Source organism: Stegastes partitus, unplaced genomic scaffold, assembly GCF_000690725.1.
Source record: "Stegastes partitus isolate 25-593 unplaced genomic scaffold, Stegastes_partitus-1.0.2 Scaffold589, whole genome shotgun sequence".
In the NCBI taxonomy this organism is placed as follows: domain Eukaryota; kingdom Metazoa; phylum Chordata; class Actinopteri; family Pomacentridae; genus Stegastes; species Stegastes partitus.
In genome coordinates, this window is record NW_007578320.1 from 218,681 (window position 1) to 236,248 (window position 17,568).

A 17,568-nucleotide genomic window follows, 5' to 3' on the forward strand; every position below is an offset into this window, starting at 1 on the left:
TCATGGTCATCAGAGGATGAATCCCAGTGACTGTGGTGATCATTTGGACATGTTACATGTTCTCCCCGTGCAGCGTGGGTTCTCACTGGGTTCTTCCCACAAGGTCCAAAAACATGTTAATTGGTGATTCTAAATTGTCTGAGTGAATGTGAGTGTCCCTGGTTGTCTGTCTCTAAGTGTAGCCCTGTGATAGGCTGGTGACCTGTCCAGGGTGTCCCCTGCCTTCACCCTGAGTCAGCTGGGATAGACTCCAGCCCCCCTGTGACCCTAGTGAGGATGAAGCGGTGTGTAGATAATGGATGGATGGATGCTTCAGGCTTTGTTCTGTAATACTCAAAAAATCTGTTTCAGTTTTTTAATAATTCATACATGTACAGGTTTGTATAGCGAACACATTCTAAAATGTTGTTTAATGTATGTTCTCATAACACAATAGTTTCTATTCCGCCTTATAGTTAAATATGTCTTTGATCCACATCTTGTGCTGCACATGAAACATCAAGCCAAACCTTAAAAGTATGGAATCACTTTATTAAATTCATATCAGTATAATAACTATGACAGGAGAGCATTGAGACTACATCGTCCAAACAAACAGTAGTATGGTCATCGATGGATTAAAGAACAGGAGGAATGACGGATGGCAGCAACACGGCCTTCACATGTTCTCCACAGATCACTTATCTATGCAACACAAAATACATCAACACCTTTTTGTTTCCACTATAGTTCATGAATGATTATGATATAAAGTACAAGTATGAATGAAATTTCATGAAGTCACACGTGTCTGGTTTCTCACTACCAATGACAGACTCAAACTGATTGATAAATATTCGATATTTAGTGCGTCGATAATAAGAAGCGGTAAAAACGAGCTGTTATACTTGATACCTCTAAGGCTTCCTCGTGTTTCTCTTGGCTCATTTCACATCCAAAAAACCCAGAAAAAGATTTAAGTCGCGGAAGAAGAACACACGTTTTACACATTTTTCAGGGAGACGGAGACCAGCATGTTGTAGGAAATAAATCGTTCCTTTTGCCCTCTTTTATTAAACACCATCAATCTCTGATCAGATTACTCGTTTCTTCAAGTGTCACAACAGTCCCTGGAGTTTCCACAGAGCGTTTTTAACAGTCAAGTGTGTAACAGGATTGTGGTAACAGCAACGTCGTCCCCCCCCCCACTCCTCACATGTGGTTGCATTGAATTCTGGTCTACTGAGGTCTCTCCCCTCTGTGAAGTCTCCATGTGATTGTTCAAAGTTGGTGCAAAACGGCGAGTCGAGAAAGACGCTCCTGCTCTTTTGATTATGAGACTCGCACCAAATCGTTGATGTTTTAATCGACAATTCATTGCGTGTGGCTTTAACATGACACTATTTACATTTGGCCAGATCTTTAACGTTTCACAGAATGGTTGCGTTAAAATTTTAGTTTTATTTTTGCCACAAGTTTGCCCTGAGAAGACACATCCACGATCCAATGATCACAAGAAAAAAAAGAGGGGGGTATTTTAGGGTGTAGAAGTAGGAAACACACACTATACTGGTACATTGTTGGGTGTAATTTGCTGGTGTTCCATTTAAAGCTCCTTTTTTTTTATTTTGTTTATTACTATTCGTTCTTTTGTGCTGGATTTGCAGTGTTGCTGTACAAGGAGCACCATGTGCCTGTTCACTACAGACCAACTCAAAGGGGATCAGGTAGTTGTAGTTTCAGGGGAGGGGGGGGATTCAACACAGAACAGCCATACACGAGTGCAAAGTAATACGTGAGGAGTGCACCGTGTAGCTTCGTTTTGCTAAATGACGGATTTTAAGGCTGTTGTTATCTTTGGAAGTTAAAGCTGCTACATGTAGATTCAAATTGATCTCGACAGAGTTTAAACGGGATGTCTCCAGCTTCTGGAATTCATCAGTCGAGACAGGAAGAGAGCTGCGGCACTTTGTCGTGAAGCAACTCAAGTTTCAGAGGGTGGAAGCGTCAAAAATACACCACTCCCAACAGCTGCATCCGCGACGTGTACGAGAGGCCTCGGACGGAGCGCCGAAGAAATGAAAAGGAGTGGCTGGAAGAGGCCAGAGCCACCTGATGTTTTCATCAAACAAACATGTTTACCCGCATTTCTCGGCAGGGCTTTAAATCGGCTCTTGCTGGGATTTTCTGGATTTGTGGTTGGAGCACAATAACGCAGATTTGTAACATTTGGTTAGCCGGGCGTTAAATCATCTGTGCAATAATGACGTAATGCACCTTTAGGGATTTAGGAGGTTGCTTAAGTAGGTTAGTCTGACATTCTACACGTAGCAGCTTTAAAAACCAAGCGCATGTCAAATCATTTGGATATTCTCATCCCCATCTGGAACGGCAAGCCCACAGGTCTGACACCTGAAGCTTCACAAAGGCACTAATTGTGTAGACATCCAATAAAAAATCACACAGGGTCAAGATTTGAGTTGTGTTTTGAACTACATCAGTTATCTTATTTTGATCGGCTGTGCTTAGAGATCAGCAGTGATAAAAACAGCTGGTTCTAACTGACCCTAAATGACTAACTTGACTGGAAATGTTCTCAGAATTCAAATCCAGGTTTAAGGTACAGACAACATGTTGAGTTTCATTAACTGTGGATCCGTAACAAATAACAGGGAGCAAACATTCAGTCCAAAACCAACGCCGAGGCCTCTTGTTAGTGTTCTGGTTCTAGCTAGGAATGTGCAGCTGCATTGTGGAAATGAACAGGCGAAGTATTAAGATTAACAGCGAGACATAAGAGGTAGAAAACCTCGTACAGGTATGACAGACCAGAAGAAAAAAGACAAAGAAGACAGAGTTATTATCAAACTAGTAGCAGAATAGTTTGACGTTTTGGGAACACTGGCAAAGAAAACCCCATAAAACTAGATTTAGACTTTTTTGCTGTAGAGGTGCTCGCAGGTGGATTTTGTTACTGGCAGAAAGACCAAGTGTGGCTGTTTTGGCTATTTTCTGCACATTTCCCAACAGCCAGAAGGTTATTACGCCCCTTGATGTTGACAAAGGTGCCAGTGAGACTAAAACCTCACAGAAATTTCAAAAGAGGGAAAGGAGTAAAACTTGATATTTCATTTGATGTCAAAGTGTTAAACTGCTTGAAAGTCTTGTGTTACACTTTAACCGCCACACATTCGACTTTTACACATCACACGTGACCGTGTTTGACAAAAAAAAGCAAATATTTTTTGACTTTCCTCAGTCGGCGACAACAATTTCACAACATCTATGTAATTGGAAATCAAACATTTTGTGTTAATCTACTGAAAAAAAAGCAGTTTCTTTGAGTTCTTACTTAAATAATGACCATGTGGAGAGTAACTGTTCTCCGTTCATCAGCTGCAAAATAACCGTAAAGACATTCTTCAAGATAACGTGATACCTTTTAAATTAAAAACCATTCAGGAGCAGTTTGTTGGGACTACTTCAGCACCTATAACCAAATACAATGTTGAGTGCTGTACTTTCTTTGGTTTGTGTTCAAATAGCGGACCGACCGACACAAAAAAGATGAATCATCTGCACGGACACGGTGTGAACACGTAGAACAATTCTCAAAGTGATGGTGGGTACAGAAATTCTGTGTTCTGAGCTGTGGTGCTACAGGTTCTTACCGCGGAGTTTAAGGAAGACGGAGGAGTTCCTTCCTACGTGTAGCAGCAGTAAGAACAATTGAAGGGTCGTCGCCTGCACCTCAGAGTCTGAAATAAGGCTGCTTTTGTTGTTTTGTTCAATCAAAAACAGCATTATTTGAGTGCACGGTGCTGTCTGTAACCCGCTCTGTTACAATCTTGTAATGGAAGCTCCCCATCTGCTACAGTTTCATGATGAAGCTAAGATAGTTAAACGGCTCCTCGAGGGTACGCAGATATGTAGGAGCGCCGATATGAGATGCATCACATCCCTCTGAGACGCCTCCCGTGATGATCGGGATGGCCTCAGCCTGTGTAGCGTAACTCCAGGCATCCAGCAGAGCAGATGCTGCAAAGATCAGTTAAGATCTCGATGCAGGATAAATATAAAGTACCCTGTGTTCACTTGGTAGTTGCTACTAGATTTACAGCTACAACTGAATATTTACACTGCCAGCAATACTTGAAGGCCACAGTGACCAGAGAAGCTGAACCTTAACGACTACTTGTTCAGAACTCATCACCTTCAAAATCCGATCAGATTTATGCACTTATACGTCCCATAAATGCGATAAATAAGCCAGCATTCCAACTAAGCAAGTGCAAATTATGAGTTGATCACAGCAACTCTTGGCTTGGTCTATCTGATAAAGTCCTGTAAGTTTAGAAGCTGGTTATGTGGAAAGTGGCAGAATAAGTGTTTATAGCTTAGGATAATTAAATTAGCATTTATTCCCACTTGAGTGTCCGTTTTCTGTCATTTCTATTATTAACAATAATCACTGCTGCAACTATGAAAACAACATCCAAGTGGGAATAAACTGAAATATGTACTCAGTTAATGAGTCGTAATTACAGGTAGAGAAAATGCATAATCCAGATTCAGGCAGCCCTGCACACCACAAAGTCAGAGAACAAAGTTGAAGCAGCAGCAGCTTTGAAGGTTCGGGGGAAGCGCGCTATCTGCAGCTAAGCGCGCCGAGCTTGGAGGCTTTTTCATCCAAGCGAAAAACTGCTTCCAGCATTTTGAACGTTTCACATTTTCAGAGCGGATATCAGCTCCGTCTAAAGGCAGGAAGGTGTAGACTTCATCCCTGCACGTCAACCCGTGCTGCCGTCAAGCATTTTATCGCGGCATGAGGACTGCACCTCCTTTTCTTGAGGTCTGACAACTTTTGTTCAGACCGTCGGGATTTCTAGAAATGAATGATTTCACTACTTAGAAGTAACACAAACACCGTCTCCATTGACATGTCCACAAAGTCCGTCATCTTGTTGCACCAGCACTGACTGCAGAGTTCAGAAATCTCTCTGTGGGATTCCCAACGTGTAAATGCTGTACCCTTGTATCGGGGCCGTGGTGCAGTACAAAACTTCCATAAAGAGTAACAGGAAAGCAAATATTTTGTTATTTATATTATATAATAAATAATAAAACTTTGTTCATATATTTTTGTATATGTAAAACAAAAAAAAAAGAAGAAAAAGCTCTGCCAATAAAGAGTGACTGGCTAGCAAAACCAAATGATACAGAAGCAGCAGCAGAGCGTTTTATAAAAAGAAGTATACATATTGCCTAATTGTGAGTATATGGAGTCTTTGAATACAATTCCGCTCAACTCCTGAGTGCTTCACAGGATGTTAGTGAGCCGCTTGTCCAAACATCCGGCCGCTCAGCTCTGCAAGTTCGATGAAAATCCTGGTCACGCTGCAAAAAAAACAAAAACATTCTGCAGCACAAGCAGGTAAATGTTTCACCTGAGGAGGAGTTGAAGTCAAGCCGGAGCTTTGTACTTCTGCAGTTTTTTATAAAAACCACACACCACAGGCTGCTATCTCTAACCAGCCACTCCCTTCTCGGAGGCCAAAAGTTTTCCACAGCCACTCTGCTTTTCCCGCCAGCTTATTCCAGTCTGTCGCCCCCCCCCCCTCCACAATATGTATCCATGTGCAGGAAAATGCTGAGAACGAGGCCTCAGATCGTGACGAAGGAGTCCCAGCTGTCATCTTTGCCGCTGCTGCTGTTCCCGTTCTTGGCCGACGCCATTGTTGCCGTCCCGTCTCCAACTTCTCCATCCGGCTGTTCTCCGGTGGGTGTGGCGCCGGGCTCCGGGTAATACTCGTCATCCTCATCAAAGTAGCCGTTCTCCATCATGCTGAGGCTGGAGGCGGCGCTCAGGTCCTGGCAGCTGCCCTTGTACTCCTGGATGGACTCGTGGAGCGACCACAGCTGGCACAGCAGGGACATGTCCTGCTGACGCAGACCCACCTGGAGGAAAATCAACATCCCCATTAACACTAGACGCATTTTCCTCGAAGCTTGCAAAGTAAACAAGGAAACAGACTCACAAGCTAAAGATTACAACTAACCTGCAGCTAATATTCAAGCTATGCAGGCTCAGAAAACAGGGAAACATTCATCACAGTTTTCCGAAACCAAACATCTGTTACATGGTTTCCTTTACTGACTAACGATCCAAAACCCAAAGAGATTTTAATTACTATCCAATAGGATTAAAAAACATTAAGATGCTGTTTGGCCTTTTGCCAAACAAATTACTGAACTATTTTTGATACAACTGCTGATTTACTCTCGCCTACACAAAATCTAACTGATTCTTTGTTTCAGCTCTAAAAACACCAACTGGGCAATTTAGAGTAATACGCTGACATTACTGTGAAAATGACATGGTTTGAATTATCTAGTGAACAGAGAAAGAATGATAAAACAACAAACGAACTCAAAGACATCATGCTAGAAACGAAAACTTGCACAGTTCTCATTTTAACTGACTAATGACTACAAGTAAAATCTGTCTGATAGAACATCTGTTTCTTCATTTTAAGCGTCCTTGGATGCATGTTTTGTTTTTTTAAAATTCTATTTGCAAGAAGCAGATTTTGCTGACATTCAGGCTACTCATGTGCACAGCAAAATGGGCGAGGAACAAGAGAGAAACACTGACAAGGCAAATGTGGTTGCAAAAAGTTGCAGAGCTGCATAATTAATGTAATATTCGCAGTTTTGGCTTCTCACATTTAAATGAACACGATCAAAAATCACTTGGTTTCAAATTGGATAAATTTGACCCTATAACACCTTAGTTCACTCTGTTTAACCCTATTCAGGAATATTCAGGTCCATTGGACCCCAAGAAAGAATATGTGCAAAACATGTGTTGGTATTCATTATAGACCTTTATACCATGCTAAATACATTTTCTGAGAAGTTGAAGTACTTTTGATTCCAAATGCATGACAAATCCATCCATCCATCATCTATACACAGCTTAATCCTCACTAGGGTCGCAGGGGGGCTGGAGTCTATCCCAGCTGACTTAAGGTGAAGGCAGGGGACACCCTGGACAGGTCACCAGTCTATCACAGGGTTTCACTTAGAGACAGACAACCAAGCACACTCACATTCACACCTACAGACAATTTAGAATCACCAGTTAACCTCAACATGTTTTTGGGAGGAAGCCGGAGAACCCGGAGAGAACTCATGCTGCACGGGGAGAACATACAAACTCCACGCTGAAAGTGTGTCCTCACCGGTATGCGAACCGGTGACCTTCTTGCTGCGAGGCAACGGTGCTAACCACTGAGCCACCTTGCAGCCCTGCATGACAACTGTCCCACTTTTTATATTCAAAAAAAATGTTCAAAAATTAAAAAACAATACCTGTCGCCTAAACCAAATGGCCTGGGGTTCAAAAGACCCCAAAAGTCCTGAATAGAGTTAAAGTGATGTTTGCACCTGTCTGAGCTGCAGCGCTGCAGTAACTGAGTGGAGACTAGAAGCTTCTCTGTGCACAGCTGCACAGTTGGCTTCTACTGGAGCCTGCATGTGAGGCGTTTAGGGAACATCAGTAAATTGTTGAGTCCATTAATAAACAGATGCTCAGAAAGTGAGATGTTTCGGGTACAATTCAATTAATATTCTGGCTCTGGGAGATGCACTGAATTCAGATGACGATTATTGTAAGTTATATTCGTACATTAGCAGGAATGTAGGACAGGTGAAAATAGTGCATCATAATGTTTTGTCTCTAAAAACCAACAGATGGATGGGATAAATATGATAATCATGATTTAAATATTGTTCAGAATAATGATTATGCTGTCAGTTGTATGGAAATATTTCAGTTGCAGGGCGGATTGTAGTAAAAATGAGGCCGGATTAGTTGTTCCCCTCGCTCACATAGTGACATTACTCTGTCAAGGCCACCATCGTGGGGTGAAAAGGGCATTTCTGCTGCATACCACCCCGCTGACAGTGCAGTACGAACTCAGAGCCACCGCATTGTTTTTCAGTGCATGCAAATCACAGTCGGTTCAAAGAGAGACCAAACACTGCGCTCTGTAAACTGGGGAGCGGCTTTTCAAATACAGAACACTTAATAAACAAGTACAAAGTCGTAGTAATACATTAACAGCAGCAAAGCAATAAGCCTGAAGTCAGGAACTGGCTGCAAGGGAAGACGTAAAGCATGTGAAGCAGGAATAGGATTTAGCAAAGCCTGTAACCAAAATCCAAACAACAAATGGATGGAGTTTCAGCAACAGTTTGACCTTTTTTTTTTCACTTAAGGACTGGATATTAGGAAACAAGCTATTGTTCTGTTTTCACCAAGAGCCGTTTTGACAGCCTTCCTCAGTCCTGAAATCTGGTCTGGCTCTGATATGAAAATCCCTGCTGCTGGCAAGGGAGTGTGTAATAAGTGTTTCACTCTGATTACATCTCGGTGAATGTAATAACAGGTATTAGATCACTGGAGGATTTTGTGCTGGTTCGTGCGTGTCATGAGAAAAAAAACTTTTCTACTGAAGCTAAAAGGTATTAAATGGAGCTTAGAATAAAAATCAGCACAGGCCTAATGGCTTAATTTGTCTCATCCAATACAAAGCTGTTCCTGATCCTTTTTTTTCTCTATTTTCTATGGTGTTCTCAGTACCAGACTCCATTCTAAAAAACTGAGTTTTATCTTTCAGTGCCTGCAGATCACTTTGTGTAATATAAAATGATGATCCATGCAAAGTAGCAGGCATTCTTAGAAAATCGGCAAACATAAACTGTACAATAATTGTCACAATGTTGGATTTGCTACATTCTCTCTTGGGAATCTTGGTGTCCAAAAAGCTAGATCCATATCTAAAAGTTGATGTTTTATTGATGCAGTGCAGTGCATGGTAAACGGTATGCATGCCGAATCTATCAAGAGACTCTATTAATTGCAAAAAGCCTCAGTTTGTGTGAGAAAAGGCGCTTGAGTTTATCCAGCAGCTAAACAACTTTAAATTTACGAGTCTCTTTATGGAATCTGGCTGAACGTAGAGCTCACGGGGATTAAACGGCTCTGGACAAAACCAGCGGTGAAAAAACGGAGCACTTTCTGAGCGACAAATGAAAGGAACACTCCCTGAAATGTTACCATCTCTTTCCGCAGGAGAGCCAGAGCAGCGTCGAGGTTGGCCGGCTTGTTGGCCAGCAGGTTATCGGCGTTGTTCCTGCCTCGGCTCAGGTCGTCCTGGATCATGGTTTTCTTCACGTACATCCTCTCCATTTCTCTCCAGGAGCCGCCGCTCGAGTTCAGCAGCCCGCTCAGGCTCTTCGGCAGCGGGGGCAGACCCTCGATACAGGCCATTCCTCCCACCGTACCGTTCGTTGACTTACCATTCATGGTGTGGTTGCTAAACGGGAAAAAAAGCGCGTATTTACCCTGTTATGGACTGTTTAGTTCTTAAAAAAATGCTACAGACACTGTAAACATGCAGCCGTCCACCGCACTAAACAAACCGAGCAACAGCCGTGGTTTTCTCTGCCCTGGGCGGCAGCGACGCCACGTCAAGTTAGCGGCGGTGAAGGCGCCGGACATCCGGTGTGGATGTCAAAATAAAAGCATCTGTTTAGCGTGGTTGGTTTTTCTACTACAGGCTGCATCCATCAGCCGCCACATTGAAGCCATTGACAGGTGAAGTTGATCATCCTGTTAAAATGCATTGTTCTAAAGTTATTTTGACACGCACCACCCACCCAGACGACTTCAAGACTAAGCACACCCCCCCGTGTCCAAGGCACTCCCTGACAATCTGACAATGCGCAATTTCGCACCACAAAATAGCTCAGAAACGCCCCTACCAGGCTTCAAAACTCCCCAGATCCCAATAAGATCAAGTGATGTACCAGAACAAGCCTGATCCACGGAGGACCCACCCCACAACCCACAAGACCCAAAGGATCCACCATCAACGTCCTGATGTTAGACACCTCTGGACACCCACAGAGGTCCTGTGTCCATGCCCCTGCGGGTCACGGTTATTTTGGCAAGCACGACCAGGACATTCACAATATTATGGTCTAATGGTGTAGCTGATTGGTGTATGTAAAATAAAAGAATGCTTTAGATATTATAGGGGAGTTCCAAATACAGCTTTCCACCGTGACACTCGTCTTATAACATAAACCAGAATATTTACTGCTAGGCCAGGGTCAAATAGACGGCATTCACTCAAAGAGAAGAGGCATCTATCTACCTTTCAATCTATCTTCTTCTTCTTGTCTAAAGTCTGGTTGCATATGTAGATGCTGAGGGATCCCAAGTGAGATATATAATCCTTCTAGCGAGTTCTGGGTCTAACCCAGGGTCTCCTCCCAATTGGATGTGCTCGGAAAACGATACCCAAGACAGAAGCTAATCAGAAAAGACTTCACTCCCAGCTCCCACTAGATGTCTGAGCTCCTCACCCTTTGTTGAAGGCTGAGTGTAATCACCACTCGTGAAGTAGATCGTGAGACACTTGAGCTCCTTCGCTTGGGGAAACAAGTCACCCACAACTTCCAGAGGTGTCTGGCAGAGAACACAGACAGCAAGAAGAAAAAAAATCAACCTAAATAGACTACATTTAAAAAAAAAAACATGGAATTTGGAATTTGGTGCTTGTCCTTTTGTGCAAGAACATCCACAGCTTTTTCAAACTACCACTGCTAGTGTTAATACTGTCCTTATTTTTTTTTACAAACAACATGTGCATCAATGACTTCTAGATATTCATGTAGGCTCCAGTGGTACTCGTCTTTGAAAGCCTTTAGCAAATTTGAGAAACATGTTCCTTACACATGCACAAACTGCCTATACTACGCTTTTATTTTGAAATGAGCTAATGGTTGTGTTATGTCTGAGTTTTGGTCACTTGTCAAAACACACTGGATTCAGGCTAAGTAGTAAAACCAGCTTCCTGTCCTTTTAACACAGTGGCTGCTGGGCGTCTCCCTGCTCACACTCAGAGGCAGCAAATATGCAGGAAAAGTCATTAAAAAAAAAAGAAGAGGAAGAAAAAAGATAGAGCAATCACATATCTTCATGTATTTTATTTTATTTTTTAATCCTGTATTATATAATCCTAACTAATCAGATTTTTAAAAAATAGACAAGAGATGTGAATATATCTCTGTCAAATGTTTATAACAAGGATTTAGAAACATAAATCTATTTTTGGGGGGAAAAAAAGACTTGATAAAAATGTTGGTCAAATGATACACAAAAAACAGAAACTTGGCACATTTAAGTCCAAATAAAAAGGACTTTTTCACAAAGTAAATCTAAAAGTTGCCATTGTCTTGCTTATTGCCTATTGACACAAACAGTCAATACTTTTTGACATTAAACTTTAATGTCTGTCTTTGGGTTTAATGGGGGATTATATTGGATGAAACTAATTGCTAGATTTTCCCCAGAAGGCGGATGGAGCGTCATCGGGGGGGTTCGGGGTCATGACAGGAGTGTGTATGAAAGACAATAGTGTGAGTATAAAGGACAGATGGTGGGCCTCACTTCCACCCCCCAGCCTGCAGCGCCGTCACAACAATAACACAACAAGAAGCCCAGAACCAACACACAAAAGCATCACACACTTTCCTTAGAAAGAGACGAGCATGTGCTGAACCACACACATACACACACAGTCGCAGGCAGATGGATGACGCCTGCAGCCTGGTGCTTCTAATCGATGAAATAATTAAGTGTGCCTCATTTCCCAACACTTATTCTCACCCTGTGCTTCCTATAATCACCATTAAAAGTAGAAAAACCTCTAAATGGCAGCCAGGTGGGTCTCAGTCAAGCATAAAAAACAGAGTTTGAACTTGTTTTTATCACTGTTATCGTTATTTTATAATTGCCCTTGCTTCTGAATGACACCAGGGAATGCTGCTTTGTTTATATTTTATATAGCACATGAATTAAATATTTTTAATTTTTTTTTAGATTTAAAGTGTTTTAAACTCCCACTTTTGAACTAACCACATCTATGGTTAATAAATTGCAAAAAAATATATATTTTTAGAATACATGAACAAATACGACTGTAAGCTGAACTGTTTTAAAGGATTGTAAAAAGAAATATAAAGCTAGCAATGCTACCAAGGCTACCTAGCTAACAAAGTTTTATCATTATGAGGAAACAAACACACAATTACAGGCATTTTCAAAAAAGTATAACACAACAAAGTCAAAGTTTTATAATATGCTGCGACTGATGAAGAGACGTGTACTTGAAGAGCAAGCTTATGATATAAAGTTAGGAGAATAGAATCAGTTAGCCAGCTTTTAAAGAGCTAGCAGGCTAATATGATTCAGAACTAGCCATTTTATTAAGAAAATTAGCTTCAGCTAGTTTGTGGAAAAGTGTTGACGCTCAGTGGGTTTATGTTTAGCCACCATCTGTGTTTCAGTTACGCTAACTATGCTAACTCTTGTTTGTTCCACTAATGTTAAACACTTTAACATCTTTTATTATATCTTGTTTCACAGCTTCATAATTACAGCTTCACGTTTGTATTTAGTTCAAGTGTTAAATTAAGATAGATAGACACACATTTATTGTCATATGTGCAGCATAAAAAACAGCAGTTTAACACTGGACAATGAAATAGTGTCGTTTGCACACTCCATACATAATAAAGAATAATATAGATAGATATAAAAGAATAAAAACAGACAGTGCCTGGTGACACATGTAAACTGAAATGTTGAACTGCAACTTGAACAGGAGTGATCAGTCATTGTTTGTGGTTTTCAGGAGTTTGTTGGACTGGGGAAAGAAACTGTTTGACAGTCTTGTAGTCCTTGACTTCACGCTCCTGTATCGCCTCCCTGACGGCAGCGTATGAAGAGTGTGTGCTGTGGGTGTGTGTGGTCTTTAATGACATTGTGGGCGCTCCTGATGACCCAACTGGTGTAGATGTTCTGCAGCGATGGGAAGGCCAGGTGCAGTTTTTATTACACGTTGGAGGGCCTTCCTGTCCTGCAGGGAGCAGTTCCCATGACACACAGTGATGGCGCTGGTGAGCACACCCTCGACTGCACCTCTGTAGTTGCTGAGGATTTCAGGAGGCATCCCAAATTTCCTCAGCCTCCTGAGGAAGTCCAGCCGTTTGTGCACTCTCTTTGACAATTCTTTAATGTTGTGGAACCAGGTGAGATCACTGCTGATATGTGTGCCAAGGAATTTGAATTATTCCACCCTCTCCACCTCAGTCTCGCCGATGTAAATGGAGGAATGCAGCACCTTCCTCCTCCTCGGGTCAACAATCATCTACTTGGTTTTGTTTGTGTTCAAGGAGAGATTGTTTTCCTGACACCACGTCACAAGCCTGGCCACTTCAGTCCTGTGGTCCATCTCTACCCCCCAGTGATCATTCCTATGACTGTGGTGTCATCAGCAAACTTAATAATGCTGGTGTTCTTCTGAGTGACCACATGATTGTAGGTGAAGAGGGAGTAGAGCATTGGACTCAGCACACAGCCTTGGGGGCAGCCTGTGCTCAACTTTCTGATGCCAGATGACCGGTCCCCAACAGGCCCCCAACTCTGACCGACTGACCTGAATACTGGGAAAAAACCATAGACTGTATAAAAGATGGACGAAGTGTCAAAAACCTGCAATATCACTACGTCCGCTAGCTGCTGGCTCCAAAAAGCCCTGGCTCCCATAGACTTGAATTGGAAAAGAAGTGATCACAGATCACGAAATCCCGCATTCCTACAGCTCAGGATTTTTTTTCTTATTAGTTTTCATAGTCATCAAATCAATCAATCAAATTAATACTGATTTTTAAAAAAAATCGTCAACATTTTGTGTGGCAAGGAGCGTAGCTGGCTTGATTGACAGTCTGCAGTGACCATACAGACGAAGCGAGCAGAAGGCGGTAAATGTGGGCGGGCAGAGAGGGCCTGCCTCTCAATCCGCCTGACCAATCGCTGCTCCTCGACGATTTTTGCGTCACTGGCTCCAAAAATCCAAGATGTCAACCAGGAAGTAGCAAAAATCTGGCTTCATTTTCTCAGTGCGGAAACCAACGGGTGACGTCATGGTAGCTACGTCCATGTTCTATACAGTCTATGGAAAAAACAAATTACTAATTGTTACAAAGATTACAAAATAAAACTCCTCCATTTAGCTAAACAGATGTGTACTAGGATGGATAATGACATAAAAGTGTGATTTTTAAAAAAAACTTTTGTCTTGGTGCGTTTGCTTTTGACTGCTCAATAACCATCATCAGACAACACTGTATATGCTGAATGTGCCCTTGAAAGGCATCACAGTGGCCTAATCCTGCTCCGAAAACAATTAGCCTTCAGCTGACAGTCCACAGCTGCACAGGCTAAAGACACTGATCAAGGACAATCTGTTTTGTCCAGGGGTTTTATAATCAGAACGACCCCTCAATAAGCTCCTAGCACCACCACCACCATCATCATCGTCACTGCCTCCTGAGATCAAAGGATTAGGCGTATGATGGAACCCCCCTGGGGAGCCATGTAACCATAGCAGGGTGCTGTTAATCTGCCTCGCTAAAAGCACAAAAGGTTTGCGTCACTCGGCAAAGTCCGGCTAATAATGGTTTAAAGATATCCGATTATGTCTGTGCTGGAAAGTGATATATTCCTAGAAAATTACAGTAAGTACATAATGTAGACACACAACACCATCAGATACGTACTGCCATTGTTTGACCTCTACTTTGGCTGTCTTCACGTCCCCCCTGATTCTCATATTGTTTTTTCTTAATGTTGCTTTATGCCTTATTTTATTCACCTTGCATATCAGTTTGCACTTATACAACATACAATATAATGCGTAAACAATTTAGATAATCCATTAAGTGTTTGTCACTATTCAAGCAAAAGCCGTACATCTCCTGCTTTTTAATGATTTTCTGACATTTATTGTCTGTCTCAGAGATTTATAGTGATTCAAAAGAATATAAACAACCACAGCTATGAATAAGATTTGCTGATAATTATTATGGTATAGATTTACCTGGAAATCATCTCATGGGACATTTTCCACCACCCATGTACTATAGATTTCAACATTTCCATAATAAATAAGTCAGCTGAGGTTTTTCTGCCACACCCTGAATCATGGATGGAATCACAGACAACCACACACATGGCCTTTATGTTGGTGTATATTTTATCTTTATGAGAGACAAAAAGCAAAATAGGTCAGTAAAATTAGAATTTACATCAAGAGACAGTTTGTGTTGAATATTAGAGCAAACATTGAACGAACTGATCTGCTTTGTGCTGTATATTGATGATTTTGTCTTCAAAATGTTTGAGTTCCTGTGAAGGTCAACTGCCATTTTTTCGTGTATGTGTTCTCAAATTAATCAAAAGAAATTTTAATAATTTAATCTAATCTGGTAACTTAGCAAATGTGACACTGGATTGATTAAAATATATATTTGAAAAGTGCATTTTAACTAGAAGCTGCAACAGTTTTTGAAGATTTATACATTGTCGATGCTGAAATACTGTCAAAATATTGAAACAATTAAATCTGTAGTTGAAATTGGAAGTTAAAATAGCAGTTACAATGGTGCTGAAATTGCCAATTTAGGTATAAGAGCTGGGTGAAATTAAAGTACAGATTGCTGAATGGAGCTGAAGACTCAGTTGAGGTTCAAATACTGAAAGGAGCTGAAGTGTAGACATCAAGTTGAGTCTATTGATTTTAAAGTTTTGAAAGAAGCGAATGCCTTTTGAAGTGTGCAAACCAGAATATGACGTTAATTTAAATGTCGCCTAAAGTGTAAGCAGCGACATTTGAAGCTGTTCATATGACGGTTGATCAAAAAGTTCTGGGATTGTGTACAGCATGTGTGGATGACAGTACTGATGTGAGTCATCACGGGACACCATCAGTGGTACTTGTGTTACACACATTTTTAGATAATGCGTCAAGCACCATTCGGATGAGCACTGAATCCCTTTAACTGTATCAAAATGAAGACCCTTCAACTTCAACCTAAAGGGAGCCAGATTGGCCCCAGGTTTGGCAGGTGGGGAGTAATGATTGTGTTTTTGTGACTCAAAAACCTGTAGTGAAATCGTCACGCTGTGCCTGGGCACACAGAGCACTGGGGCTCTCGCATGCTGTCATGTTACAGTTGAGGTCATTTGCGTACACCATTGACACCTCAGGACAGTTCAGTAGAACTCTGCCTTGACTGTCCAGTTTTGTGGGACTCGTTTCCGGTGCAGAACCTCGTCAATGTGGAAAACAGCGAGCACCTTGTCCAACTTTGGAAACTGTGGGTTCTTCCATCGTGAAAACAGCTGTTTCTTCTCTTTATGGTAGCCAATAACCCACCTATTGCTGCAGTGATGATCCTCTACATGGAGGTTGGATCATTCAGCTGCTGACTGACACCAAATGAGATGCTTGATCTCTGTTCTAGTTTGCAGTATATTTAGGAAACTACAAATGTAGTAGAAGTCATAAAACCCGTCACAGGTCAGGTTGTTGATGACACGATGTCATGCCCTGTGCACTGAAACTACATACTGCATGTTTCTCTCCTGCATTTCTTGCCTCTCTATGCTGTTCCTATCTAAAAGGTCGCAAAATACATCTGCAAAAAGATAAATGATCTCTGCAGAGAAAGGACTGTCATCTCTGCGAGAATAAATAACCCCAAAGTGTGCTTCAGTTCCCTTTAGCTGCTGCAAAAGCCCTCAGAGCGACATTGCATTGAACTTGGAGGTTGTCTGAAATTCATCACTGTCAGGGAAAGACAATGGACCCGAGAGGAAGGAGGGAGGGCGGGTGTGCTGGGAGGAGGTCAGCTTCCTATAGCGTGTCAACGTACAGCGGGTCAGGAAAGAGGTGTAGCCGCTACGAACAGCTGCTCACAGTGACACGAGTTTTCCTCCACGCAGGGGGCCTCTGGAAGGGCCGAGGACGTCAGCTTCAGACTGACTTATGGTCGTTGTAGCGGCAATGGGTGTTCACTGCTGTGCTTTAATAGAATAAAGACACTAAAAGCTAAAGGTGGGTCTGATGTTTATGGTGCATTCCCCTGATGTGGAGCCACTAAACGGGTAAAGCAGCCTCTTCCTTCTGTTAACGGCAGGAAACAATGAGGGATTTCTCACTGTGGGAATGTGGCTACAGTGTGCTGCCTTTAAATGCTCCACATAAACTTCCAAATAAAGATAGTTGTGATTACTTTATTTTTTTTTTATTCCTCAATGGGAAGTACTTTTTTGCCATTTAACATTTATTTGACATCTATAGTTGCGACTGCTGTAGTTACATCCAGGGCTCTATGTCATGTTTCAGATGTCCTCCAGCTGTTGGTAGTTTAACAGAGGGATTTTTTCCATTTTAAATTCAACATTTAAATAAGTGCCAGTGGGGAAATGATCAGTGATTTCACAAGTGAGCAGGGATTCATGCAAAAATGTTTAATTTTTTTTCCATTTTCCTGCCCTATTTTTTATGTAACAGCTCCACAGACCACATATAAAGATGAACATAGTGACTGTGATGCCACCCCTTGGTTTATGGATGATTGGTTTGAAGCGTCAAGGTTTAAATCTGT

General features: G+C 41.8%; 1 protein-coding gene across 1 annotated transcript; it reads right to left on the reverse strand.

The window, feature by feature from the left end:
• Positions 1-510: 510 nt before the first annotated feature.
• Positions 511-9,454, reverse strand: fam89a (family with sequence similarity 89 member A). The gene is made up of 2 exons (XM_008289031.1): positions 9,104-9,454; positions 511-5,937 (listed from the first exon to the last, which is right to left on the reverse strand). Exons 1-2 carry the CDS (start codon positions 9,350-9,352, stop codon positions 5,644-5,646), a joined length of 543 nt encoding a protein of 180 aa, XP_008287253.1. The 5' UTR covers positions 9,353-9,454; the 3' UTR covers positions 511-5,643.
• Positions 9,455-17,568: the final 8,114 nt, after the last annotated feature.

Bases quoted from the DNA above. Each gene is read 5' to 3' on its own strand.
- fam89a (XM_008289031.1), bottom strand. From the start codon at position 9,352: ATGAATGGTAAGTCAACGAACGGTACGGTGGGAGGAATGGCCTGTATC. The intron at 5,938-9,103 runs GTAACATTTCAG...ATTTTCCTCCAG, and splicing joins CTCTCCTGCGGAAAGAGATG to GTGGGTCTGCGTCAGCAGGA.